Below are 25,825 nucleotides of genomic sequence, written 5' to 3'. Positions count from 1 at the left end.
CGAGTTAGGAGTTTATTCATGGTAGTATGGCTTATCATTATGTAGAAGAGAATAATAAGACTCAGGCTTCTTAGATTCACTTCTTATTTAGTTCATGGAGAATGTCTTGGTTTAGACTCTGAGCGTTTGCCATTCATCATTACTTTCATGAGTACGTTTGTGTGTATGTGTTTTGAGTTTGTGCTTATATGTGCATATATGTGTGTGTCGTTTATATGTAAATTTATGAATATCGTGTTTATGTACGTATGTTTCGGTGAGGTGTATATGTGTGTGTATATATGTGTGTGTGTGTGTGTGTGTGTGTGTGTGTGTGTGTGTGTGTGTGTGTGTTTGTGTGTGTGTGTGTTTGTTTTTGTGTGTGTGTGTGTGTGTGTGTGTGTGTGTGTGTGTGTGTGTGTGTGTGTGTGTGTGTGTGTGTGTGTGTGTGTGTGTGTGTGTGTGTGTGTGTGTGTGTGTGTGTGTGTGTGTGCATGTGAATTCGTGCACTTGTATATGCACCCGAATATGTGTACAACTAGTGTCACACTAAGTCGCTTGAACGACAACAGTCGTGTCTCTCTGACCATCCACCAATCTTTCCTTCCACTGTCCATCTGTCCTTCCGTCTTTCCATCCGTCCTTCCTTAGTTCTATCCATCCGTGCTAATGTCTTTCCTTCCGCTCTTTCTTCTAACCGTCCATCCATCCGTCCGTCTTTCAGGCCGTCTGGGTACGTACGGAGTGCCTTACTTCACACCAGCGTCAAGACACACCACGTTCTGGTCTTTCTTTGCTCGTGTCAAATGTTACTCATATTATGACATTTTCATACACATAAATGATGACATTGATCAACAATGGGATGTATGGTCTGCTTAGTCAGGTCACATATCATTTAAAGTTATTTTCCCGTAGTTCGTTTGTGGTGTATTGGCTGAAGTGAATAGATAAGTAAAGTTAATTTTCTCTCGAGGAATTTATAAAACTTTTCGCATCATCTTATAGCAAGAGTAAAGATAACAGACTATGTGGAGTATTGTTCCTGTCCCCTAGATCCTGCATTTTATCATGAGTGCCTCGCTTGATACGTTCTTCCTGTACAATCTCAGTACTTCTCATCACTTCAGCAGTTGCCACCTCCCTCCTCTAACTGTAGCATTAGGTAGTGGTGTGGCATTTCCTCGCAAGAGAAGATATTGTTCCTCACACGGTTAACTTTAGGCATTTCCTTCTTACTGGAATGTTCACGTAGAGAGGGAGGGTCTGGTGCCGCTGTCGCGGTCTATTGTTAACATTATCTTGGTTGTTTAGTGATGTCCTGTAGACTTCACTAGACCTCCCCGTGGGGGACAGAAGAGGGCGTCATAGGTATACATCTGGCATACTCGATACTGCAGGAAGGTCACTCATGATGCGTCAATGCTTCTCTTATACTATAATCGAGGAAGTCTAAACACCGAATGCTGATAATGACATGGAGAAGATCTTGCGATGTAACAAGAATGTTATTACTGTTTCTCTGATGTTTCCGAGATAGTATTTCAATTGCAACGTTATTTTCAGATATTTTGTAGGATCTCTATATGTAAGAACAAGAGAACATCTGATCTTCGAGTCCTCTCTCTCCAATACAACTGTTTCTGACCATCACAGTCCTCCAGGTAACGACCAAGTTGCAGCATGTCTTTTTCCAGTCTCTGTTGCCAGTGTCCGACTGCCACCCTGGTATGTTGCCAGCGTCCGGCCACCTCCTGGTATTTTTTGTGATATTCGATTTTCCTAGGAAGTGTGGATGACGTCATTAATGTTTTGTTTACGGGGAAGGTGTGAATATTGTTACTAATCTTTTGTTTATGTTTTATTGCAGGTCGCGTGGGAGGCAGTCCCGTCCGCCCACACTACCCTACGCCCCTACACGCGGCCTGGTTCCCGGAGCACTCCCGCGGCATGGGCGTGGCTCACACACCCTCTACGTCTTGGGTACCGTCCCTCACTTCTCGTCCACCGCCCCCAACGACCCTTCATCACACACATCTCTTCACATTCCCGCCCACGCCGCCCAAAGACGCCACGCCAGATACGGTGGGCATGACAGTAGCCACCCACGACTACGGAAGCGTGGCCACGTCTACAGCCGCCCACCATGCCCACCAGCCGGGCCTGGAGATGCCTATGGCGGAGCTCAAGTCACCACCCACCCTTCTGCCCGTGATGGGCGGCTCCAAACGCGAAGGTAGCGACGAGTACGCCCTCTCTGACCCCTTACACACCCCATCCCAACCCCCACCCCTCCTCCACAACCCTCCACCACCGCCACCACCCACAGAGGCGTTCCACCCTGACTCCTACGCCGCCTACGACGCCTACCTCCCTGCCCACGAAGATGCCTACTACCCTACCCCCCCGGATCCCCCACCTCCCGGACGTGCCCCCTCCAACTCAGCCTCCAAGAACAAAGCCAAAGCCAAGGCTAGCGCCGGTAAGACCGCAGTCGGACAAGGCACTGAACACACTCCTCCCGCTAGACGCTAAGTGCTAACTTCTAATAAGCTGCAGCTCTCAGTAGGCTTGCTACCACCCTCTGGTGATGCCACATTAGTGTAAAGCACAGACTGCTACACCTAAGACCTCTGGCACTTACTGCAACATGCTGAGCACTTAGCCTCTCATCCTTCATCACTGGCACTTAGCACTTAACTGCATCTAATATGATTTCACTTGCGGCCTTTTGCACTTACTGCTTTACTTATAAGGAACTCTCGCTGCCTCTGCGACACTTAAACTCTACCTCTTCACCTGTGATCTAAACCATTCCCGGAGCCTCTGGGTCACCTGCCCACTCTGCAGCATCATCTCACCTCAGTGAAGTTTTTACCCATGATACTCAGGAAGGAAATGATCTGTCCGAGAACTGGTTCTCTCTAGCCGCTGCCTGTAATCTAAGTCTTCAATATATATATATATATATATATATATATATATATATATATATATATATATATATATATATATATATATATATATATATATATATATATATATAGGTAACTAGCAGTGTCAACAGAGCTAAAAGCCTATTCAAGTCTCAGAGAGATACGCTAGGTCACCACCGACAACATGTTATGTATATAACAGACAGCTGATAATTTCCATGACCTTCACTACACAATATTTGTTTCTTTTCGAAATTCAAGAGATTAAGAGTTTCCAGGAGGGAAAGCCTGCACCTTACATGGTATTTCCACCGGTGGTGTCGTAAGCACGACCGTGTTCTGGAAATACTTCGGAAATTTCATCACGTTCTATACTTGACTTCACCTACCCCTAGCTATGTACCCGTTATCCATGACATCAGAGAAATGCTTGGTATGTAAACAACAGACACATAGATGTTCTAGATTCAAAATTGAAATAAAGAACTCGTCACCCAAGCCAGATGACAGCGTCTGATTACTTCAATTAATTCAGTAATCAATTTCTTGGTTTTTTTATTTGATGAGTGGCGGTTAATCATCATTGTATACGTATCAAAACAACGTCCTCACAAGCATTCGTTCTCCACCGGTCAACTAGGCTCCTCTTTTGAGATCTGAATCTATTTAATATTTTCCGTTGTCTCTTGATACTAACACTGGCCAGTCTTGGCTACGCCCTTGACTGACCGTTGGACGTTGTATGAATTTCATGGTTTTCAACTCCCTCAGAGAGATGGTACGACCTTGAGAACGGTGCTACAACCCTTGGGTATAATGACCTAGCCCTTGACTCGACCTGTTAGGATCATGTCACAAGTCGTGCTATTAAACCCAATGATCTTACCGTCCTACTCTAGTGCCGCACCGTCTCAGAGGGTTAATGGTAATTTCAGGTTAGCCAGGCCTCTGACCTTGGTATTGCTACACTAGATGGCACTGTCTGGCCCTGACGGGTGCCAGGTATTACTTAAGTCAGTCTAGCCACTCGAGTTCACTGTCTCAGGACCAAAAAATCCTTTAGAATAGAAGATCCTGCAACACGTTCCAATATCCGGGCCAGTTCTTAGCGCACCTACCAGTCCCACATCTATTGTTCACTTCCACAAGATCCGAAGAGGAATCAGAATAATGACTGTTGTTGCTGATGATTTATATCATTAGCTAAGGAGCTGAGATCATCGCAACTGCCCTAACTGTATCATCTTACATGGCCGAAAATGAAGCTGCTTGTAAGAAGTTAACATTTTTCATGTATACAACAAAGTCTTGTCCTCTTAAACCACCCATCACTAACTGCAAGATAACTTGTTCTAAAAGAATAGTCTTCTAAAGTTCCTAAATGTTAGGTATGTTGGTGCAAACACACACCACTATCACCATGAAAGCCTCACACACACACACACACACACACACACACACACACACATACATGAACCACCAGTTCAACAAGAGCCAGATTTAAGTCTGTAGTTATCATGTTGAGTGAGGTAGTGTGTCGAGACGTGGACGATATTCAATCACCATCAGCAACTCAGCTCACCGAGGAGGGTACATGAACGATGACAAGTGTCTGGGTAAATACTTGGGTCGCGGTGGGGGGCTGCGTAGTTCGCTTTCAAAAGCATATCGCGAGTCCTCCTCAGCGTGATCGAACTCGCTTGTTCACTTCGAAACGTGAACAGCCCTTGAAGAAGAAGACAGTGGATGAAGCATTTTATGTGTAGATATCTTTAACGTATTAATGTAGTATAGTTTACTTATGAATGCCGTTGAGAAATGTCCTCAGGTGGCTTAGTAATACTTCCCAGGTCTGATAGACAAGAGTCGACAAATCTCAGTCTGACGTACGTATACCGCTGGGGGAAAATTTTCACTTAGTATCCAGTGGAACTTGGCGATAATTGATTTGACAATATGAAGTATTTTTCTTTTCTGGTATCAGTCTCAGATGCAGTTCGTTTTGTATACAGTGAATGAACCACTGAGTTTTTATGGGACTTTGTATGCTTAAGTGGCCCGAACACCTTCACTACGATCAGTGCTCCTGCGCGCCTACTTGAGCTGTATTGTCACTTGAGTTCACCTAAGACGAGAACACTGACAAATGGATTACCCTTATACTAGCCTAAGCCTCACATCAGCCCAATACACACACACACACACACACACACACACACACACACACACACACACACACACATACACATACACACCCATCTAATACTCATGTACTGAAGTTATAATTAGAAGTCAGTAGACATTTCTCTGTATAGCTAACGGGTCTATGACCCTTCATGACTTAAAGCTGGGGAAGTAACCAGCCAAGAATGCGTCAATAGTGATAAAGGATTCCAGTGAATATACTGGAATAGACCTAATATGTCAGTGCATCCCATTATGTGTTCAATGGAAAAGCATGAGAGGGAACTGTTTACTTCTGTGTTGTCGTGTCTTCACCTGTAAGGACAGACAGCCCTTAGGATGACATTCTGTTAACTATAAAGTAATCTTTCGTCGTCATATCTTTGTCTCATTAATGCATCAGATATTAAAAGAAGGTAACTCACTTTCTAGAAATCCAGGACGCTGTATGAAGGATGAGACGGGATCCCTGAGGGCTAGGGCCTAGCTGCATCTGAACAATAAGACTCAGATGTTTCTCAACATGCAGAAGGTTATGTTTATCTCATTTTGCAGCGTGAACGCTTGGGCTCGACTGCCTTAACCACAGACTCTCTATATAGCCACAACAGATGAAATATAGATATATCCACTAGCTGTAGGGACTATAATCACATATGCTATTCATCAAAGTTGTAACTTTGATTACAGCTCACAAGACCTTGATTGTAGATTTCCTTAAATTGATGATCGACTCTGCTTCCATTCTCCTTGTGAGGATGTTTCATTATGTGCATATCATCCGAGTATTCAGGAACTCAATGCTGAATTGAGAGAGAGAGAGAGAGAGAGAGAGAGAGAGAGAGAGAGAGAGAGAGAGAGAGAGAGAGAGAGAGAGAGAGAGAGAGCGGTAAAAAAACCAGCTACATCCAGATAATTCAAAGAAACGAGCAACACTGATCAGCTGGGACTTCAAATCCTGTCGTTATTGTGAACAACTGGTGTAGAATACACAGAAGAATATACAGTACACTCTACCATCTACAGACTTTAACAACTTGGCTGATCAAGCAATACACTGGCTATCATACACTGGCACACCCACCAGAGAAGTAGTAAAGCATCGGTTATCCAACATCATTTTTCTTTTGTATTACCAGTTGGTAATTGTATGCAGGTGACCTGGTAAGGTAATGCAAACATCGATGAATGAAAGAATTTAGATGAAATAAATACAAATAGATATAATTTCTTTCTTTCCATTACCGCCATCAACTGATTACCTTAAAATAGTTTGTTTTCCTTGACGAACCAGACAAAACGAAACGGATAATGCACAAACTCGTTTTGGGAAATTAACCTGAGATGGACATATGCAGACAGATAAAAGGTCATCTTGCCTCCATAAGTTATACTGTAATTAAAGTAGCCAGGCGGAGCTGGATCGTCCAATCACGATAATTGTGTTGGTTGATTAATGTAAAGGTCGGTGAAAATAGATAACGTGTATATCTGGCCTTCAAGGTGTTCAAGTCCACATAATGCACATACTTTCTTGATCAAATATTCTTTTTTTAGTACAAAAAGTTTGGTTAATTTCTTTTCAGACAACTTATGGCATTAATCCCTACTCATTTGTTCATACTTACACACACACACACACACACACACACACATACATATATATATATATATATATATATATATATATATATATATACAGAAGGTACTAGACAGTGGGCACTCATGGAACCATTTTAGGATGATCTGGAATGTACATAAAAAGTTTATTGGAGGGAAGAGGATTACAATAGACGGAGAAAAATGAAAAACGACCAAATGAACAGAACCGTGATAAGATGGACAGAATACCACAAACTGAATATTTGAAACAAATAAATAAGATGTGTACAGATATTACCAAAGCTAAAAACATGAACAAGAGACAAAACACAATGCACATATATGTGGAGAAACGAAATCCAAAACCTACAACAAAGTAAACGATAAACAAACTATAAATAAAACAAACCATAAACATGAGCAAGTGACCGGGCAGTAGTCCCCCCCGACCCCTGCACCAATCAGCCGCTCATCTGATTATGCAAATGACCGATTATCTGCTAGTTATCAGCTGGTTATCAAGTGGTTATCGACGCTCCATCTGGCGCCAGAGATGCTCAGACAGTGGTACCAGACACCAGCCCTGAACACACCCTCTCTTACTCTAACGGTCTCGATCCCTCGTGCTTCGAGATGGCTCGTGAAGCTTGAGTCGATTCTCTTCTGTTTCCAAAGACATAATTTGGTCTCTTGTAAATAAGGTATTTTTACAGTATTAGGCTTGTGTGATACAACTTTCTAATACGATAATGTAGATTAAGAAACGAGTGTGTTCTCTCTTCATGTTTTCTAAAATGAAAAACCACCGAGACTGCCTCCAGCAGACCCGCGAAAGTGTACTTTCGGGATTATGGCTTCCATATAACAAGCACTCTCACTAAAGGTTTTTCACGGAGAAAATTCTTCAGAATTAGGGGGACTAGCAGGAACGTCTCGCGTCGTGTGACGGAGAGGAAGTCTGGAGAGGTTGGCAGTTGTGGGTAGCGGTTGGGTTGGTACCTCTGGCGCCGAGTGACCTCAGCCCTGCCCGGCGCCACGCTCGTTGAGGGAGGTTTGTCGCGTCTGATAAAGAGATTTGATAAGTTGATGGATGGACGATTTGACAGGTAGGAGGGAGGGGAGGGGAATTAAAATAATTAAGAGCCATAAACGGACGCTAGAAACGATAACAACAACTGTCTAAAGGAGCTGGAGCCTTGTCTGATTAGATAATGAAAGTATAAGCTACCTCCTTGACCTCCGACCTCTGAAAATGACGATTTCATTGTTCTTGTTCCAGTTTGAGACGTATGAGAGTGAGGTAATTAGAGGCAGAAGTGAGGGGGACATTGAGAATCCAGAAGATTGTTCAGGGAGGCAGATGCAGTTCCTGTATGTTTCAGCATATATAGGGTGTCTGTGATTATAATAAGGGAAATGTTTCATCACTCGTGGCGCTCTATCTCTTGAACATTCTACACAACCACACAACTTTTTAAACTTCTTCACGTTGTCCACATTCACAGATACATCACGGTCTTTTCTATTCGTCCAATTTACTAATGCTCAAATATTACTTTTTTTACATCATTCCCATTATCAATTTTTCTGATTATTTTCATTTCATTACGTCTGATTGTTGTACCTTTATCTGTGCAGTAGTGTGATAGTGCAAGATAAACACATCAACACCGATGCGATTAAAGACTTGTGGATGCACATACAAACACTTACATTGAGCAAATTACACACACACACACACACACACACACACACACACACACACACACACACACACACACACACACACACACACACACACACAAACACATACACACACACATGTTATATATATAATGTGTATATATATATATATATATATATATATATATATATATATATATACATATATATATATATATATATATATATATATATATATATATATATGTATGTATTAGTTTATAGAAGGGGCTCCTGGAGCAGAGGTAAGGTAAGGTAAGTATGTATGCATTCCAATACACACTAATCCTGCCTCCAGATATGAAGTCTAACGTCATCTGTGAGACGCTCTACTAATTTATTTCTTGATGAGAAAAAAAGATCCAAACCATTAACTGACCCAGAGCTGCCCTTTCCACATACGTCAAGGATTTTCTTTTTGCCTTTAGTTGTTACTTAGTAAGTTATCAACGAAATTATAATTGAGTTCCTTTGATTTCTTGCAAAGGTTGTCACTGAGGTTTAAGGTGATCACATATTAATGTTGGAGTGTCTGTGGGTGAGGGGAAATAACAAATTTGATATTTTCTATCTAAATAGTTTTGTGTAATCATGGCAAGTTAAAGCTTTACCCATGTAAAATGCTCATTAAGACTAGAAAAACAACTTATAAGAATATTCATCGCTCGGAAAGCTCCAGCATTGTCTCAAAATCAAGTTGAGCTTTATCAACAAATGTAAACCTATATCAATGTTTTAGATACGTTTCTCCAGGAGCGAGCATGGAGATCAGTAACACAACTCTGGGCAGCTCGAGGACAAGTTAACTTCGCTCTAACGTTCTCTGGGGTCCTCTATAACGAAATGAACGATAAAGTTGATTGCTATAGCTATTTCTGGTTATTCCAGAACTACCTGGGCGATAATGTTAATTAGCACTGCTATTTCTGGACACTCAAGAAGTACTGCACTAAGGTGACAGGCAGATAAAAGTTTGTATCTCTACTTTTTGTTGTCTTGGAACCACCGAAGAAGAAAACCTCCTGTGTATTGCAACTTAATTGTTTCCAAGATTCTTATGAAAAACACTTCTATTCCGCAATCTGAGTACAGGTGCTCTGTATTTCCTGATATGTAGTTGTTACTCTCAATTCATTTATCACAAACAAACGAATAGTGAGACATTGTTATTAGTGACAACTCTCTGATCACCTAAACCATATAGTTGGTATTTCTACTCCTGATCATTCCAAATCATCTGATCAAAATAGTTGGTAGTTCTACTTCTGATATTCCAAACCATCTTATCTATAGAGGCGCCGGAATTCTCCTTCTGGCCACTTTACTACCGCCTGATGGCTCAGAAGCTTCCTCGGGAACTAATTAAATTGAATACATTACTGTTTAACCGATCTGAACCTTTGGCAACTACCTGACCAAAAGCCTTGTGTTGTGGCATCAACCTTTCTTCTGTTGTGTTTGTGTCTAGTTCTCGATCAACATCTAAGTGAACTTCCGGAGTTTATTCACGCATAGTTTTCATCAACTTTGTTTTAAGATGAACCCTTAGTATCATCTGCCCATTTTGTTTGGTTGTGGTAAACATTTGGCTCATATGTCTTGGGTCAAAGTAGACTCCCATGTCCTTTGCTTTAAGTTTAATTGAATCATGTTATTTGTCCTGATCAGTTGACGAAGGTAAGGTTGATGCATGTTTGATCATGACGGAGGGAAGCCCCCACAGCAGTCGTCTTGAGATAATTTGTTGCTAATTCCTCTTAGGAGGAATGAAGGTATCTTCACCTTCTTATCTTCTTCCAAGGGAAGTCTTTCAGCTCTCATAACTGAGCGACTTATAGGTAAACTCCCAACAAAGGGTTATGTAGTGAGGTAAACACAATACTCATGGAAGGAGGTAAACAACTGTATCAGTTGCCATCCCTCAGTGTTGTCTCTATGGCTCTATGAGCACGTAAGCAGTCGGCCTCATTTAGCGACATTTTGAGTCCAAAATTCTTTCACGACGCAAATATGTCACTTTCACTAATATTCAGTTTCATCAGCGAAAGAGAAACATGCGCAATGAAATATAACTACACTGTGCCTGCTTGTTGAAACACTTCATACGTCTGCATTATTGATAGTCATCATCTTTACTACGTTCTGGAGATCTCCTTTGGAATTAGTTGAGAGCAGCACACACACACACACACACACACACACACACACACACACACACGCTAAAGTCTCACGAAGTCAACACATGCGTGTCTCCAACTGGACACATCATTGCGGGAGTCAGACTGTTACATCCTTAGGCTGCAGACTACATCGGATTACAGTATGTATATACTAGAGTAAACAATAGAATTAGATCTTTGTTTCATCGAAGCAGAGGAAGAAGACTGTCGGTACTAACTGTATTTTGATAACTAAAAATTGATGTAGCAATACTGATTCTTTACAAACTACATATCAGTCTATGATTGTATTAGATAAAGCAACTGTTCTAAAGCCTTCAAAGAAGTAGAGAAACAATGATCCAGAATGTGTTACCTTCTGGTGTTTCAAACAGCCTCAGTGTATGTCAAAGATTGGACCAGTCGCATATATCACTTTCATTTCACAGAAAAAGTTAAAATAAGACCTCACGCCCTTCCTAGCATTGTTGATCGATCGTACCACATACGTGGCCCAGCCCTCGCTGAAGTCACACCCGCCCTCACTATTGTATGCTCATACTGACACAAGTTTCCTTTCATCCATTACCCCTCTCACTCTTCCACACACACACTGCTGAACGCCCACAAACGCTCCCACACAACTGAACTCCCACACAACTAACACGTCCACACGACCATACATCCAAACTACACACACCAGGAACTCACATGTCATAAATCCAGAGTTACACATTCCACGTCCACACTCCCCTGTAGCAAAAACTAATTAAATGCTGTTGACAAATCCAGCATGGTGAAGAGCAGTCCCTGATAAAAACAAGAAACAATCACAGAGTGTCCGAGTCACCTCTGCTAATTAGTGACACCTGATGTACCCGTCATGCCTAGTGGCACTGTCACCTATCATGTACACACACACACACACACACACACACACACACACACACACATGTGCCAAGTGTACAAGTACATACCAACATACATGTACACTGGTCTATGAGTGGCCTTTGTATACAGCAACACATGGAGACAGTATCTAACTCTCCATCGCACACACACACTCACACACACACACACACACACACACACACACACACACACACACACACACACACACATATATACACACACACACACACACACACACACACACACACACACACACACACATTCCTTTCAGTCTGTTATGTGATGGAAATGCTAAACCGAAAGTATGTACGCAAATGCAAATGGGCGAGTAGTGAGTGGCAGAGATGATATTCAAGGATCGTATTAGGGAAATTGCACCTGACGTTGGTCGAGTTGTGAAAAGAAAAAAAAAAGATAGTAGAGAATCAAGATATTACGTGTTGCTTCAGAGGTACATGGTGGCAAGAAGGGAAAGATAAAAGAAGAACTAACTAGCCTTCTGGATAACAAACATCTTGAAGCTTCAGGAAACTCTGGAAGATGGCCCGTTCAGACAATATATAACGGGAAGGGTAACTGTAAAAAAAAAAGCATAGTGGTAATGATGACATGTAATCCTCTAAAGAATGTTATCGAACAAGAGCATATGTTCCATTATAACAACGAAGAAACATTTGGAATAAAACATGTCTTTCTCAGAGATGATGAAATACCAGTTATGGAGGCTTTTGATTACAAATTAATAGACTGTAGTGATATTCATCCGCATTGAGCTGGAGTTATGAGTTTCAATTTCTCAGAGTGTACACAGTATGAACACACTGGTATGAGAAAGACTTATACACCATCATTACTAAATCTTATATGGTCATGCATAGTAGCATAGCAATTAAGAATATCATATATATATATATATATATATATATATATATATATTCATATCCTACAAACCTCCAACACAAACCTCCAACACCCAGGATCGAACCTGGAACCTCTGCGTGGCAGGCAGGAGCGCTACTGCTAGGCTATGAGCACCCCTAATAGGGAAATGACTATTCGAATACTATGTACTCGAATACCCTTCGTCTCACATTGGTGAGCAACGAGGTCTACACTGGTCAAACCCCCATCAGGCTCACACAACCAGCAGTTAGCATTTTACAGAACCTATCTGTACAACACGGAGGTACATATATATATATATATATATATATATATATATATATATATATATTTTTTTTTTTTTTTCCAAAAGAAGGAACAGAGAAGAGGTCCAGGTGAGGATATTCCCTCAAAGGCCCAGTCCTCTGTTCTTAACGCTACCTCGCTATCGCGGGAAATAGCGAATAGTATGAAAAAAAAAAAATATATATATATATATATATATATATATATATATATATATATATATTCCTATGAGTCCACGGGGAAAATGAAACACGAAAAGCTCCCAAGTGCCCTTTCGTGTAATAATCACATCATCAGGGGAGACACAAGAAAGAAATATAACAGTCAGTTGATATACATCGAAGAGACGATGTGTCTCCCCTGATGTGATTATTACACGAAAGTGCACTTGGGAACTTTTCGTGTTTCATTTTCCCGGTGGACTCATAGGAATTCTTGATCGCGCGCAAAATTGTGATCCTTTCCAATATATATATATATATATATATATATATATATATATATATATATATATATATACATATATATATATATATATATATATATGTGTGTGTGTGTGTGTGTGTGTGCGTGTGCGTGTGTGTGTGTGTGTGTATCTCGATTCTTAGACATGAAACCACCATGTGGTCTAAGCCATTCTCCTTCCCTCCCTCACTAACGACCTTGATCACACGAGTGGCCTTGTGTTGCCTGGCGTGGTCACAGCCTCACTCTTCGTAACTGACGGAATCATATGGTTTGTGTGTTTTGTAGTGTTTACAACATGATGTAACCCTAGGGAAGCCTTGGTATTTTCAATGTGACACGAGTCAAAGATGAATCACTGATTCAGAATGACTGTATGAATTCTAAAAGTTTTTCATACCATGAGAAAAGTTATTTCTTATGAGGCAGAATATCATAACTTATCTAAAACAAAATCTTTTAATTCGATCCCTTGTTGATAATTCTGTTCTAAAGTCGAACAATTATCTTTTAAAACGGCTGCAAATTATCTTAATCAAATCACAAAGATTTTGAAGTCTATTGACAGAATAGACCCTCAGATATTTTTTTCCCACTACCGCCATGCCAGTTTAAAGTTTCCAGTAATTATCATTCCCTGATAAACTGCAGTCATTAAAATAAATTTTATCTTTGGCTCATTCAATGAACCCGGACTGGCATGGTCCCAATATTATTTTTTCATTAATGACAATCTATTAAGCTTTTATTCGCAATTTCATCGTTTGATGTTACGAAGCTTTGACTGAAATTGTTTAGGTAGATGTGTGATGATGAATAAGAACCGGTTGGGCGACGAGGTATTCAGTGTAGGATGAATAAGGATTGTATTTAGAGGACAGAGGGTTGGGTGTTGGCTGTGTTGGCCGCTGCTGGCCTGGCTACAGCTCACCAATCTGCATTATCTGTGTGGAAAGGCGAATACATGTGAATATATAAGCTCTCGTTCACACATACACATATAATATATACATACATACATACATATATATGCATTAATACAATAAACACATTCATAAAGATGCACATAAGTACACAATAACATACACACATCTGCACACACACAAACGCAGTACTGGAAATTGTCATTATATTTCTGCAGAATTTATTTTCCTGCTTCATACGGGCTACAGACAACATACAGACAACATCACCACCGACTTGCTGGTCACAGGCGACGTACAGACAATACCACCACAGACTGGTATCAGCTGACCAGCTCGAGGATAGCAAGTGACCAACGGGAGCACTCAGACAGCAGCCTGTGCACCCGTGACTGCTGTTTGTGCTTGGAAGTCAACAAGTGTGTGATGGCGTGTAGTGCCTCCTGCTGTTGGGTGAATGTTTGAGCCACTCGGCGGGCGAACGATGGGGGGTCGTACAATTTACTGCCAGTCATGGGGTATAGTGGCTGGATACTATATTCAACAACAATCTGACTGAAAACTCAGTGCAATATATTTTCCATGTATTATATCATTTGAAAATCCTTCATCTAATTCAATAAGAAGTTTTTTGTATGCCAGGTTAAGTTGTCTAAAAGAGTTATATTCAGAACAAACATTCCTTTATCCTCTTCAAGCTACAGAACCAAACACTTTCAATGATGGTCTCTCAGAGCCACATTATACCCCGATTTTCTCCAACTCCACATGACTCCAGAATGTTGAAGTAGTTATGTGACACGACAAATGGCTTTGCAAAAACTTATATTGTGATATCATATATCTTCATATACACATTTCATACCTCTGAAATGCTGAATATATTTCCTTCATATGTATACTCATTTAAGCGAACGAATCATAGATTCTTCACTCGATGTTTCTCCTACTCTGGTCTCGTCTCTTACAATCATCGATATGGAATCACACAAAGTTGTGTTACAGGAAAATAACATACTTGGAAAGAAGCATTATTATTTGAAGAGTCTCTGTCTGTGTGCATGTCACTCTCTCTTTATCCATTTCGCATTCATATATCACCTTTATCGTCTTTTTCACCTCTTCTCTCTCTCAACATTCCTTCTCCTTTACTTAGCCCGTGTTCAACCGTTTTGTCCTCATCATCTGCCGTTTCCAGGTGTTCATTACATTAATTCCAACATTTGCTTAGTTTCAATGACTTGCTTTTTGCTTTCACTTGTTTCGGTATCTCTCGGTTATCCTTTGCCATTAGTGTAGCGATAGCGAGATGCTTCAGAAGCTATTATTCAGGCACTGTTGGTACTTGGCGATCAAATCAACTGTTGGGCGATGGTATTGGCGAGAAAGTCAGTCAAATAAGTATCGACTCCAGTTGAACTAACGTATCGACCAGTCTTTATTGAGTAATCCAGGTTTTCTCCACTCGCTATGTAAATAATTAGATTGTATATGAAAAAATCTCGCGTCACAGCTTCAATTGTCAGTTTTGTCACCACGAATGTTTTCATGGGTCGTCTTAATTCACATGTGAGCAAGTAAGCTCTGCTGAGATTACTGAGACTAGATATGGATGGTATGGAATCAGGCTTGTATTGATAGTGAATCGTAGGAACATCTTAGATAAGATATCACTTTTTATGTTCACTTCAGTTTTAACCTCATGTACCTACATAGAGAATATTGATAGTTTGCTGGCTGCCTGTAGAATGATTGTAGTCTGAACACGAGCTGCACATGATGTCATTTCTTTTCTTATAAGCATCGAGTGTTATTTCATTATGTTACTAATTCTTTCGCTTCCGATGTGCCGCCAGAGGGCCGGGAGTGCGTCAACTGCGGCGCCACGTCCACGCCGTTGTGGCGACGCGATGGTAACGGTCACTACTTGTGCAACGCCTGCGGTCTCTACTACAAGATGAACGGCCAGAACCGACCCCTCATCAAGCCCAAGCAACGCATGGTACGTGTATCAGGCTACACTGTGTGGTGCATTGTAATAAGTGCATTATGTGACACTAGTACACTAAGGTTTTTTCTTCAAGATCACGTGACAGAATCGCCTTCCAATCAAATCTAAGCGATGTATGGTACGTGTATAATGTAATAGTGTATGGAACTCTGAAGCCCGCACAGGGTACACATGGTTCTCTACAAGGAAATGATAGGGCAAGAATCCTCTCTCCATTCGAGTGTGTGACTTTTTTCTCATACGAGAATAGCATTTGTACGCACACCAACATGGAAGATCCAGCAAGCTTGTGGTCCCTTGTCCCCAGCATTCTGGGATCTCTGGATTCCCACTTATTTCTGCTGCCAACGTGAGGGAGGGCTCGGATAGCAGCTGCACCACTCCATCCGAAGATATTTACCCTTTTGATAGACCTACTGTTTTTCCATTAATCTCACTAGCATTCGCTGTTCTTTCTACAAATTTGTCTTCTGTTTAACACCATTTAACTCGTACCTTTTCTAATATCTCACCTCTCTTGGAAACTGCCTAATGATGTTTTCGTTAATCGTTTTCACATGATTGGAATAACCCTCAGCAAGGATTCCCCTTCAAGGAAGACTCTCGATTATTCCAGTACTGACACGCCTGTTGCACACCTCGGATATTTTGAATCTCCAAAATTTGACGTCATTTGGCATAAGATCTATCTCTTATCTACAAGTGTTTCCCTCTGCTTCATTCACTAGTCCTCTAACTCTATAAACTTTATAACTCTATAAACTTTATAACGACTATCAAAATTTCTGCCACGAGGCCGTGATACCCTGTCAACCTCAAGCCAAAGTCCTCTACTTACATCTTCAGTAGGACATGACTGGGATCCTTCCTTACAGATGCTCTGGAATCGAAGCTTTAGCACTTTCCTTTCTTAATGATATGAAGCAAGTAATCAACCAGTCTGCCCGTATTCTAGGCCGTCACTATCACTCTTCCAGTATCCTGGATATGTTTTCAACCTCTAATCTTTCACACATTCTCGCCTGCGATAAGTTATCTGTCACACTCTTGTAAACGTCTCCTTATTTAACGCAGTTCCTCCTCTATCTCTCTCTGAATCCTTATATAAGCATTCAGTGCTAGTGAGTGGACTAATCATTTTCCTTTTTGATTTTCCTTTGGAAGATTACTGCATCTCCTCGAATGATGTTTCTGCCTGTGCTGTTTTGAGAATGGAGGCATGTATCCCTTATTTCTCTTTAACCATATCCTCTCTCAGTTCGTGATACAACTATTCCTAGTCTAGGGCCATATGAACAAGGGGCCTGACATACGAAACCTGGAAGAATTCTCCACCTTCCGGCTCGTATTTAGCTTTCCTCTCGACCGGATATCTCTGAAGGATGTTATTCGTGAGAAGAAACCTCTCTGTCAAAAGGAATTATTATTCGTGTTTAGTAGTTATAGTCAATGGCTTCAGTCACGGGAAAAGGTCCTTATGAAACATAAGAATGGGTTAAAAAGCTATGGAAGTAATGAGAGAAGAAGAAAGATAATCTAAAAGTCTTAGAAGTGGAAAATCAGTTTTGTCCAAATGGACAACTTGGAGCTATTCGGTATGACTTCAGAAGGTTAAGAGGTACAAAGCATTACAGAGTTGGGAAAGAAACACTCGCCGCAGCAGTCCATCCTTGAGTTGCCATTGACCACTTGGTAATCATGTGGTTAGTGGCTTGCCGAATGGTGCTTGGTCTGGCTGGTAGAGTCCACAAGTAGCCACTTTCATTTCTAAAGAAGATGGCATAGAGAACCAACAACACAACGTAGAGCAAATAGGTCAAATTCTGAGGTTAGATTTGGGGATTTGACAAGGATAGCTAGGCGAGACTATCAGTTATGTACACATAGACCCTCCTCAGACGTTAGAGCAGCATTCCATACGAAGATAAATCAGTCCATCGCAAAACTGGAGCATCAACTCAGAATAAGAGTTGTCGACATGTTAACAGGACATCTAGTTTCTTAAAGGAAGATCTAACGAGCTATGGAATGTGCGGTTTCCAAAATAGCTTAGATGTCAATGTAAAACCAAGTATAATCATTGCAGGAACAGGTGGAATTTATTCTTATCGTTGGTGGCAGATTCGATTCTGCAATAACAGGACAGGACCATCTTCCTAGGACTTCCTAGGATAACTTCTTTGGTGAACTTTTTAAACCCTCGTACATCAAACCCAAGAAATGTTTGGTACATACTCATACTGTATTGTGATGCATTGTACAGATACATTAGTACGTACGCTCTGTAGTACATTACGGCACACTACGTTTCATACTACGATTTTTACACTGCTAGGCTCATTATGGTACACTGTACCACACAGCAATAAGTATGTAGTATAACTCAGTAAACTACCCAGTATACGTATGGGCTAAGGTCCATACACTTTTACAGATAGTAGTACAATGCATTATGTTGAGAAACATGCATTGTGATATATATCGGTACACTGCATGATACATTTTGGTCTTGCATGGCATAGTGCATCATATGACGCTGCTCGCATGATACACTGAGATCTGAACAACAATATAAACTTGGCTTATCAGAGTGTAAACAACGCCGCGTAAACAATCCTAGTCCAGCAAAAGGATGAATGTCGTATGCACTAACAGGCCCCTTAGCCCCTTTACCTATTACCACCACTACAGCAAGGGATGGGGTTCGAACCACGGTTCTTAATGAAACCGAACGAAGGGATGTGGGACTGTGACCTCAAGTTCAGAGTCCCAGAGAACGGTCGTCACACTTGTAGTTCATCCCTCTGGATATAGTTGTCATGTCATTGTTACAAAACAGAATAGGGAGTGGCATATAAGGTGTTTCTGAAACGATACTTCATAACTCGTATGGTTTTCTGGTATTCATTAAATCACTTGTGTGAAACCTTTTCGCATGACTAAGAGCTGCTGGCACATCATATTTTGGCGTATCAATAAGTGCGATACAGTACTTCCTTTTTTCACGTTTCTATGTTGCATGTTAAATGTTTTTGATCTGTCAATGAAATGTTTTGTCAAACTTAAGAGTCGTCATCTATATACCCATGAGACTAGTGTGGAACATGACTCAGGTACTCTCAAAACATGTTTCACGTCACTCAACGGTACATGAACCATGTCATGTGGTCACGTGTTCCTACCACCTCTCCCGCTGCTACAGCCATGAGGCCCACACCTCGGAGCAAATCGATGCATCACGTCATTTCGCGCTGTTGCTTCAGGTGTTGGGTGTTGTAGCAGGAGGAAGGTGCTACTGCAGGTGTTAGGTTTTGATGCAGGAGTAAGGTGTTGCTTTAGATGTTGGGTTTTTGCCAAAGGTATTTTCTTTAAGGAAAAACAAGACTTTAAATTTCTCTTATCTTTTTCCAAATGTTATAACCATTAAAACATAAGGGCGTTCGACAAACTAACCACAGCATATTATTCCTAGAGGATGTAGCTAAACAAAACAAGAAGGGTAAAATACGAGGATGAATTAAAGAGTTTCTAGCAGAAAGTTCAACTTGAATAATGCTTGAGGAAGATGTTCCGTATGGGGTACCACAAGGAACGGTGTTGGTCTCAATACGCTTGATGAAAAAATGATATTAGAATGTCAACATTGAAGTAGAGGAAAGAAATGCATAATAAGGGGCTTTGCTGTTGACACCAGAGTAAGCAAAATGATTGAATCAGAAGTTTGTCAGAGCACAGGTGAACTTGATGGAATTCAACCAAGATATGGTTGACAAAATAAGTTATGGAACAAGTAAGAATAACAGGTTATACTATCCAAAGGCTCAACAGAAAAAGCGATAGAAAGTGAAACAAAGCCTAAAGATTTGGGTGTCATTATAAATGATGAATTAGGATTCAGAGAACATATTGAGAAGATTGTATCCTGTACCATTAAGCCAAGTAACGACTAGTATGATGTTAAAACTTCCACATGAAGAGACAGAAAACTCTTGATGAAAATATCAAATGTAAACATAAAAAGCAAAATTGAAATAAACACATCAGATAGCATTCAGAGGCTCTTCATGCGGAACATGAAAGGGATGGAGCACATGATCTACAATGAAAAGCTGAAGAACTGGAATTCTATGGCTCAAAAAGAGGAGAAATATATATGATAGTCATCTTGTTTGGAATAGATTGAAAGTGTAAATGAAAACATTGACCCCGAAAGTCTTTCAACAAGATACAACATCTATGGAACTTACCAAAAATAGATAGAAATATGCATTAGTCAACGAAAGAAGTTTGGACGTCTGTTTAGTACTATACGAGGATATACGAGGTGAAACACCAAACATGTAAGAAACACCTACAGGAACACTTAAATGCAAACTTGACATGAGGCGGAATTCAGTCACAGATGAACCCTGAACAGATAGCTGTGTCACAACGAAGATGAATAGTACAATTCATAAGCAAAACTTGCGGTGAGCGGTACGAGCTTGTCCTGCTATCATGAAAAAATCTCGTCGTAAGTACTCGTTCGTAGGTAGCCTCTCTCTCTCTCTCTCTCTCTCTCTCTCTCTCTCTCTCTCTCTCTCTCTCTCTCTCTCTCTCTCTCTCTCTCTCTTACACTCGTCCACTCCCATTCCCTTTTGCCCCCAACCCCCCACATCCTATTACTCCTTCCCACGTCATCGTCCTCTCCCCACCTCCTCCCCTCGTGTGCCAGAACAACGCCCAGGTAGTCACAAATATCCCAGGCAGGGCGGGCGAGGTCGAGCAGCCGAGGTCGCAAGGGGCCACGAACGCTGACCCGGCTCCGTGTTGTTCCCTCGTCAACCTGGTACTTTTCAAGACATTCCCGCGATTTACGAGTCTGCCAGGGTGGCTGACGTCACGAGCCGTGTCTCAATATACGTCCTCACCTCATTACCTGGGGCCTCAGGGGAAGTTGTGGGAATGAAAGATTTTTTGTTAAGTGTTGAGAGGACTCAGTTGTAGGAGTGTGAAGATGACATAGTTGTAGGAGTCTGAATATATATATATATATATATATATATATATATATATATATATATATATATATATATATATATATATATATATATATATATATATATATATATATATATTTTTTTTTTTTTTTTTTTTTGCTTTGTCGCTGTCTCCCGCGTTTGCGAGGTAGCGCAAGGAAACAGACGAAAGAAATGGCCCAACCCACCCCCATACACATGTATATACATACGTCCACACACGCAAATATACATACCTACACAGTTTTCCATGGTTTACCCCAGACGCTTCACATGCCTTGATTCAATCCACTGACAGCACGTCAACCCCGGTATACCACATCGCTCCAATTCACTCTATTCCTTGCCCTCCTTTCACCCTCCTGCATGTTCAGGCCCCGATCACACAAAATCTTTTTCACTCCATCTTTCCACCTCCAATTTGGTCTCCCTCTTCTCCTCGTTCCCTCCACCTCCGACACATATATCCTCTTGGTCAATCTTTCCTCACTCATTCTCTCCATGTGCCCAAACCATTTCAAAACACCCTCTTCTGCTCTCTCAACCACGCTCTTTTTATTTCCACACATCTCTCTTACCCTTACGTTACTTACTCGATCAAACCACCTCACACCACACATTGTCCTCAAACATCTCATTTCCAGCACATCCATCCTCCTGCGCACCACTCTATCCATAGCCCACGCCTCGCAACCATACAACATTGTTGGAACCACTATTCCTTCAAACATACCCATTTTTGCTTTCCGAGATAATGTTCTCGACTTCCACACATTCTTCAAGGCTCCCAGAATTTTCGCCCCCTCCCCCATCCTATGATCCACTTCCGCTTCCATGGTTCCATCCGCTGCCAGATCCACTCCCAGATATCTAAAACACTTTACTTCCTCCAGTTTTTCTCCATTCAAACTCACCTCCCAATTGACTTGACCCTCAACCCTACTGTACCTAATAACCTTGCTCTTATTCACATTTACTCTTAACTTTCTTCTTTCACACACTTTACCAAACTCAGTCACCAGCTTCTGCAGTTTCTCACATGAATCAGCCACCAGCGCTGTATCATCAGCGAACAACAACTGACTCACTTCCCAAGCTCTCTCATCCCCAACAGACTTCATACTTGCCCCTCTTTCCAAAACTCTTGCATTCACCTCCCTAACAACCCCATCCATAAACAAATTAAACAACCATGGAGACATCACACACCCCTGCCGCAAACCTACATTCACTGAGAACCAATCACTTTCCTCTCTTCCTACACGTACACATGCCTTACATCTTCGATAAAAACTTTTCACTGCTTCTAACAACTTGCCTCCCACACCATATATTCTTAATACCTCCCACAGAGCATCTCTATCAACTCTATCATATGCCTTCTCCAGATCCATAAATGCTACATACAAATCCATTTGCTTTTCTAAGTATTTCTCACATACATTCTTCAAAGCAAACACCTGATCCACACATCCTCTACCACTTCTGAAACCACACTGCTCTTCCCCAGTCTGATGCTCTGTACATGCCTTCACCCTCTCAATCAATACCCTCCCATATAATTTACCAGGAATACTCAACAAACTTATACCTCTGTAATTTGAGCACTCACTCTTATCCCCTTTGCCTTTGTACAATGGCACTATTCACGCATTCCGCCAATCCTCAGGCACCTCACCATGAGTCATACATACATTAAATAACCTTACCAACCAATCAACAATACAGTCACCCCCTTTTTTAATAAATTCCACTGCAATACCATCCAAACCTGCTGCCTTGCCGGCTTTCATCTTCCGCAAAGCTTTTACTACCTCTTCTCTGTTTACCAAATCATTTTCCCTAACCCTCTCACTTTGCACACCACCTCGACCAAAACTCCCTATATCTGCCACTCTATCATTAAACACATTCAACAAACCTTCAAAATACTCACTCCATCTCCTTCTCACATCACCACTACTTGTTATCACCTCCCCATATATATATATATATATATACATATATATATATATATATATATATATATATATATATATATATATATATATATATATATATATATATATATATATATATATACATATATATATATATATATATATATATGCACGCACACAAAAAAATATTGTCTTAGTACCTAACTGCCTGGATATTTTCTATTAAGTCCTTTTTACAAAACTGCAGAAAAATTTTAAAAATCTATCATGAACTCCAGTCGTCGAGGACACAGGTAATGTGTTGAGATTCATTATTTTAGTCACTGAATTGTTCTTTATCGCTGGACGGAAGTGTTATGGGTGTTGATGCTGGAATGAAATGGACACAGTACGTCAGCACCATAGCATTAGCCTCCATCCAGCTGAAGTGCCCTCGATCACACCCCGTATAACTAATTTTCTGCAACAACGAGAAGGATCATCTGGTACAACAGCAGTAACCTCTACAAGACTCTCCGGAATTAAATCCATCGTCAGGTAGTCCATCAGCCAGTGATATGGGAAGCAAAATGTCTTGAATGGTTTGAATAAAGAGGGAACTTCCTCTCCTTGCAATTATCACTTTTCCAGCGAAGTAACAGCTCATCTTATGAGGAGTCCCTCCGCCATCATCCGCCTGAGACCTTCCCTCCTTGACACCACCTACGTGTCAGTCCATCTCCCTGCCTCAGTAATCAGTGAGTCAGTATATGAGTTAAGCGGCACCTGGGTTTCCTGTTCATTAGATATACAAGAGGAACTTGAAGAAAAGGTGCAGAAAAGATAAGATATTGTTGCTCTCTGTTACACCTTCTGTAAAAGTCATCAATAAGATAGTGTTGCTCTCTCTTACACCTTCTGTAAGAGTCATCAATAAGATAGTGTTGCTCTCTCTTACACCTTCTGCCAAGAATCCTTCAACACAATGACTCTAGCGAGCCTCCCCAGTTATTGGTACCTCATCCGGTACCGACCGCCTCATCGCTATATCCTGTTGCCTGGATCCCTCGTCTCTGAGTTTGCAGTTCGACACCATGACCTCCTCTAGTCCATGCAAGCTCGGACTGACCGTCACTCTCAGTCACTATAAACGTCAGTAATTACTGGTGTGATGCATAACATCCGCTTTTGTATTTGTGTAAATGTTTGTTGAAAACCTCTCTAACACCGGTGTTTAAGTAACATGTATTGTCTCTGTACATTTTCAGCATTTGGCTGCATTCGATTCACTAAACCTTTACTCATTATCTTTAGTGTATTTATCATTATTGTATCATATTATTATCATTATTGTTATTACTATCATCATTATCATTATTATTTATCATTATCATCATTATTATTATCATTATTATTATTATTATTATTATTATTATTATTATTATTACTAAGAATATTATCATTATCATTATAATTATCATTATCATTATCATCCTTCTTATTATTATCATCGTTATCATCTTCATATTATTCTTATTATCATCTACAGAAAAAACATCTAACTTATTATCACTTGGTCATGGCGGCGTCTCAGCCATCAGAGGAACGTGGCATTATTTTCACTCTTCTTGTTATTGATTGCCTGAACATATCCAGCAGAGTGGTGCCGCTTGTTACCTGGTGCGTCATGCCTCACCTGCTGCCGCCAGATTGGCTACTGAGGCAGGGGAAAAGAGAGAGAGAGAGAGAGAGAGAGAGAGAGAGAGAGAGAGAGAGAGAGAGAGAGAGAGAGAGAGGTGAGGGGAGAGAGGAGGGGAGAGAGATGGTAGAGAGAGATACTTGGAAAGGAGCGGGAGAGGTGGAATAAGGCGGAAATGGAGGAAGGGGAGATGGAATGCTAGAAAACAGGCGGGGAGGGATGGGGACATGGACATGAGAAGCAGGGCAGAAGTTTCAAGGTGTCTTTGGACAGATAATGGGAGTCTGGGGGGACGGGAGGTGGAAACAGTAGACATGGGCCCAGCTAAGGGAAGTATGGGTGAATCAAGGAAGTACGTGGAGGAAGATGGAGGGAAAGTAGGACTAGAAGATGTGGGAACAACAATCAACTTGGAATTATGGGCAAGTTGTTGGTGATACTGATGGTGGTGGCTCTAAAGCACGCAGTGATGGTGATGTTGGTGTTTGTGTTTATGGTGATATGATGGTGGTAGAGATAGTGATGATGGTTTAATGGTGTTAGTTGTGGAGGTGATAAAGGTGGCGATGGTTATAGCCTGTAGTAGTGGTGTTGGTGGAGTGTGGTAATGATAATGGTGGTGGTGATAGAAATGATAGCCGTGGCGATAGTGGTAGTTGTAGCGGTTATGGTTGTAGTGATGATGGTGATGGTGGTGGAAGCCGGTGGTGTCTCCTGGCACTGTGTCGCGCTTGCGTCGCCCGTGTGAATAATTCACGCAAATAATTCATACAGCCACACGAAGACCACAGGCGCCCCGTGGGGTGAGTGTGGCAGGGCACGGCACTCTGACCTCTGTGTGGGGATCAGTAAGGGATGATCTTGCCTGCAGCCCTGGAAGGGTAAAAGTGGCAACGCTCTGGAAGGTCTGGATTTTTTCTATCAGTAATTGGTGTGGCGTGCTGGTCCAGCAGGGCCAAAATGGTCGCCTGGAAGTGTTGCTGTCGGTGACGGAGTTCTCGCTACAGAAAATGACTTGATGTTGGTGGTCTTGGTCGGCCATTGTTGTATTTCTGACCACTGTTTCCGTGTTGATCGCTCGTGGACAACCCAAATATTGGTTCTGAAG

The 25,825-nt window shown here is 41.3% G+C and overlaps 1 protein-coding gene across 2 annotated transcripts in view; it reads left to right on the top strand.

The window, feature by feature from the left end:
- LOC139752656 (GATA-binding factor C-like) overlaps positions 1-25,825 on the top strand; it is a 228,486-nt gene that overhangs the window by 63,728 nt on the left and 138,933 nt on the right. Inside the window, exons 3-4 of one of the 2 annotated variants that reach the window (XM_071668413.1) lie at positions 1,850-2,461; positions 15,927-16,072. In XM_071668413.1, coding sequence (XP_071524514.1) covers positions 1,850-2,461; positions 15,927-16,072 — 758 coding nt within the window. The remainder of the gene's footprint in view (positions 1-1,849; positions 2,462-15,926; positions 16,073-25,825) is intronic. The other variant, XM_071668414.1, reaches the window with a different exon arrangement.

The sequence above is a fragment of the Panulirus ornatus genome, chromosome 13, assembly GCF_036320965.1.
Source record: "Panulirus ornatus isolate Po-2019 chromosome 13, ASM3632096v1, whole genome shotgun sequence".
Taxonomy (NCBI): domain Eukaryota; kingdom Metazoa; phylum Arthropoda; class Malacostraca; order Decapoda; family Palinuridae; genus Panulirus; species Panulirus ornatus.
Note: the sequence above shows the minus strand (reverse complement) of the source record. Positions and strands in the feature narration are given on the sequence as shown.